Source organism: Oryx dammah, unplaced genomic scaffold (genome assembly GCF_014754425.2).
Source record: "Oryx dammah isolate SB20612 unplaced genomic scaffold, SCBI_Odam_1.1 HiC_scaffold_13, whole genome shotgun sequence".
NCBI lineage: Eukaryota > Metazoa > Chordata > Mammalia > Artiodactyla > Bovidae > Oryx > Oryx dammah.
The window spans coordinates 1,641,705-1,644,738 of NW_024070197.1; the positions used below are offsets into that span (position 1 = coordinate 1,641,705).

Sequence of the window (3,034 nt, forward strand, 5' to 3'; positions counted from 1 at the left end):
CCGTGGGGGGTGTGCACAGACACGGCGGCGTACACACACTGCCATGCGGCAGCATGCACCGATGGGGTGGCATGTGCACACACACAGCAGCACACAGTCACACAGGGCATGCACGTGGATATGTGGTGGCGTGCAGTGACACTTGGGGGCACGCGGGCGGGGCACAGGGCACAGGTGTTCATCCCAGGCCCCAGGGAGTGCTCACAGGGGCTTCTTCCAGGTCTGAAGACGGCGCCCGAGACCAAGAAGTCCGCCCACCGGCGGGGCATCTGTGAGGCCGAGTCCTCCCACGGGGTTATCATGGAGAAGTTCATCAAGGACGTGGCCCGCAGTTCCAGGTCCGGGCGGGTGCGGGAGCCAAGTGAGCGGCCGCACCGGCTCTCCCGGAGGGCAGGCGGCGACTGGAACGAAGCCTCGTTCAGCAGGAGGGAGGCGGGAGCCTCAGAGAGGGGCCCAGAGGGGGGCGCCTTTGGGGGAGGAGGCTTCAGCTGTAGCTCAGACCTGGTTTCTAAAAACCGTGCTCTGGAGAGAAAAAGGCGCTACCACTTCGATGTGGAGGGGCAGGGCCCAGTGCACGATCCCAGGGGCGGAGCAAGGAAACGGCCCTTCGAGTCCGGAGGTGAGGCCCGCAGGGCCGCCAAGGCGGCGGGCGCCAGCAGCCTGAGCGCTCCGCCCGTGGCCCTGTCTCAGCCGCTGGACTTCGGGGCCATGCCCTACGTGTGTGATGAGTGCGGGAGGTCCTTCGCGGTCATCTCTGAGTTTGTGGAGCACCAGATCGTGCACACCCGGGAGAGCCTGTACGAGTACGGGGAGTCCTTCATCCACAGTGCGGCCGTCAGTGAGGCCCAGAGCAGGCCCGCGGGTGCCAGGCGCTCTGAGGGTGCGCAGGCCGCCGGCAACAGTGCCGGCCTGGCCGAGCATCAGCGGGGCCAGGCCCAAGAGCACGTCGGGGGCAGTGGGGACGAGGAGCAGGCCGAGCCCTTCCTGCCCAGCCCCACCTTCAGTGAGCTCCAGAAGATGTACGGCAAGGACAAGTTCTACGAGTGCAAGGTGTGCAAGGAGACCTTCTTGCACAGCTCGGCCCTGATCGAGCACCAGAAGATCCACAACCACGAGGACAGGGAGAAGGAGCGTAGCACGGGCGCCGTGAGGCGCACCCCCATGCTCGGCGAGCTGCAGAGGGCCTGCGGGAAGGAGAAACGCTACGAGTGCAAGGTCTGTGGGGAGACCTTCCACCACAGTGCAGCCCTGCGGGAGCACCAGAAGACCCACGGCCGGGGGAGCCCGTCCGATGGCAGGGCCAGAGCCTTCGAGGAGACCTTCATTCCTGGCCAGTCCCTGAAGAGGCGCCAGAAAACCTATTCCAAAGAGAAGCTCTACGACTTCAGAGAGGGCGGGGATGCCTTTGGGCGGAGCTCAGACTTCATGGAGCACCAGAAAATTCATTCTCGGAAGAGCTACTTCGACAGCAGGGGGTATGAGAAGCCGCTGTTCCACAGCATGTCTATGCCCAGCTCTCAGAAGAGTCACACAATCACCAGGCCGCCCGAGGACGAGGACGAAGAGAAGGCATTCACTGCCAGCAGCAACCCCGAAGATGGCCAGGAGGCCCGGGCCTATGAGAGGAGCACCTACGAGAGGGCCATCTTCCACAGCCTGGCCCCCTTCCGGCCTCCCCGCAGCCTCAGGGAGGATGGAGAGCCCTCCACATACCTCTCAGGCCTTCGTGACCCGCCGCAGAAGACCCCAGCCTGGGAGAGCCCTTACACCGGAGGCAGGCACAGCTTCTTCAGGAGCTCAGTCTTCTACCGTGCATCGCGCCCTGCCCCTCTGGACCACCTTGCTGGGGAAGGCCCCAGCGGGTGGAAGAGAGATGGCGAAGCCTCCAGCCCCAGCTCAGACGGCCGCCAGCACCAGAAGGCGCGTGCCAAGAAGAAGAACATCGAGCGCAAGAATTACGATGCCTCCATGATCCACACCCTGCGTTTTGGTGAGCCTCAAACGTCTCGCCCGAGAGAGAGATTTTACGAATGTCCAGAGTGTGGAGAGTTCTTTGTCCGTAGCTCTGAGCTGGCTGAACACCAGAAGATCCACAACAGGAAGAAGCTCTCTGGAAGTAAAAACTACCTACGGTCTGCCCTTCGCAGCCTGTCCTCCACTGACCCTCAGACCAGCTACCAAGGCCAGTCAGTGCAGATGAGTTATGCCCAGGAAGCAGCTCAGACCAGTTATGCTGAACTAGCAGCTCAGACCAGCTATGCTGAACTAGCAGCTCAGCCCAGTTATGCTGAACTAGCAGCTCAAACCAGTTATGCTGAAGAACCAGCTCAGACCAGTAACACCGAGGCACCAGCTCAGACCAGTAACACTGAGGCACCAGCTGAGGGTAGTTGTATTGAGGAACCAGCTCAGACCAGTTATACTGATCCAGCAGCTGAGACCAGTTACTCTGAAGAACCAGCTCAGACCAATGACACTGAGGCACCAGCTGAGGCTAGTTATACTGAGGAACCAGTTCAGACCAGTTGTATTGAGGAACCAGCTCAGACCAGTTATACTGACCCAGCAGCTGAGACCAGTTACACTGAAGAACCAGCTCAGACCAATTACACCGAGGAACCAGCTGAGGCCAGTTGTATTCAAGAACCAGCTCAGACCAGTTGTATTCAAGAACCAGCTGAGGCCAGTTGTATTCAAGAACCAGCTCAGACCAGTTGTATTCAAGAACCAGCTGAGGCCAGTTGTATTCAAGAACCAGCTCAGACCAATTACACTGACCCAGCAGCTGAGACCAGTTACACTGAAGAACCAGCTCAGACCAATTACACCGAGGAATCAGCTGAGGCCAGTTATACTGAGGAACCAGCTCAGACCAGTGGTATTGAAGAAGCAGCTCAGACCAGTTACAGTGACCCAGCGGCTGAGACCAGTTACACCGAAGAACCAGCTCAGACTAATTACACCAAGGAACCAGCTGAGGCCAGTTATACTGAGGAACCAGCTCAGACCAGTTGTATTGAGGAACCAGCTCAGA

The 3,034-nt window shown here is 59.7% G+C and overlaps 1 protein-coding gene across 1 annotated transcript in view; it reads left to right on the plus strand.

Moving 5' to 3' along the window:
• PEG3 (paternally expressed 3) overlaps positions 1 to 3,034 on the plus strand; it is a 14,258-nt gene that overhangs the window by 4,905 nt on the left and 6,319 nt on the right. The window contains 1 exon segment of the mRNA XM_040251836.1: positions 221 to 3,034. This exon segment is cut by the window's right edge and continues 489 nt beyond it. Coding sequence (XP_040107770.1) covers positions 221 to 3,034 — 2,814 coding nt within the window.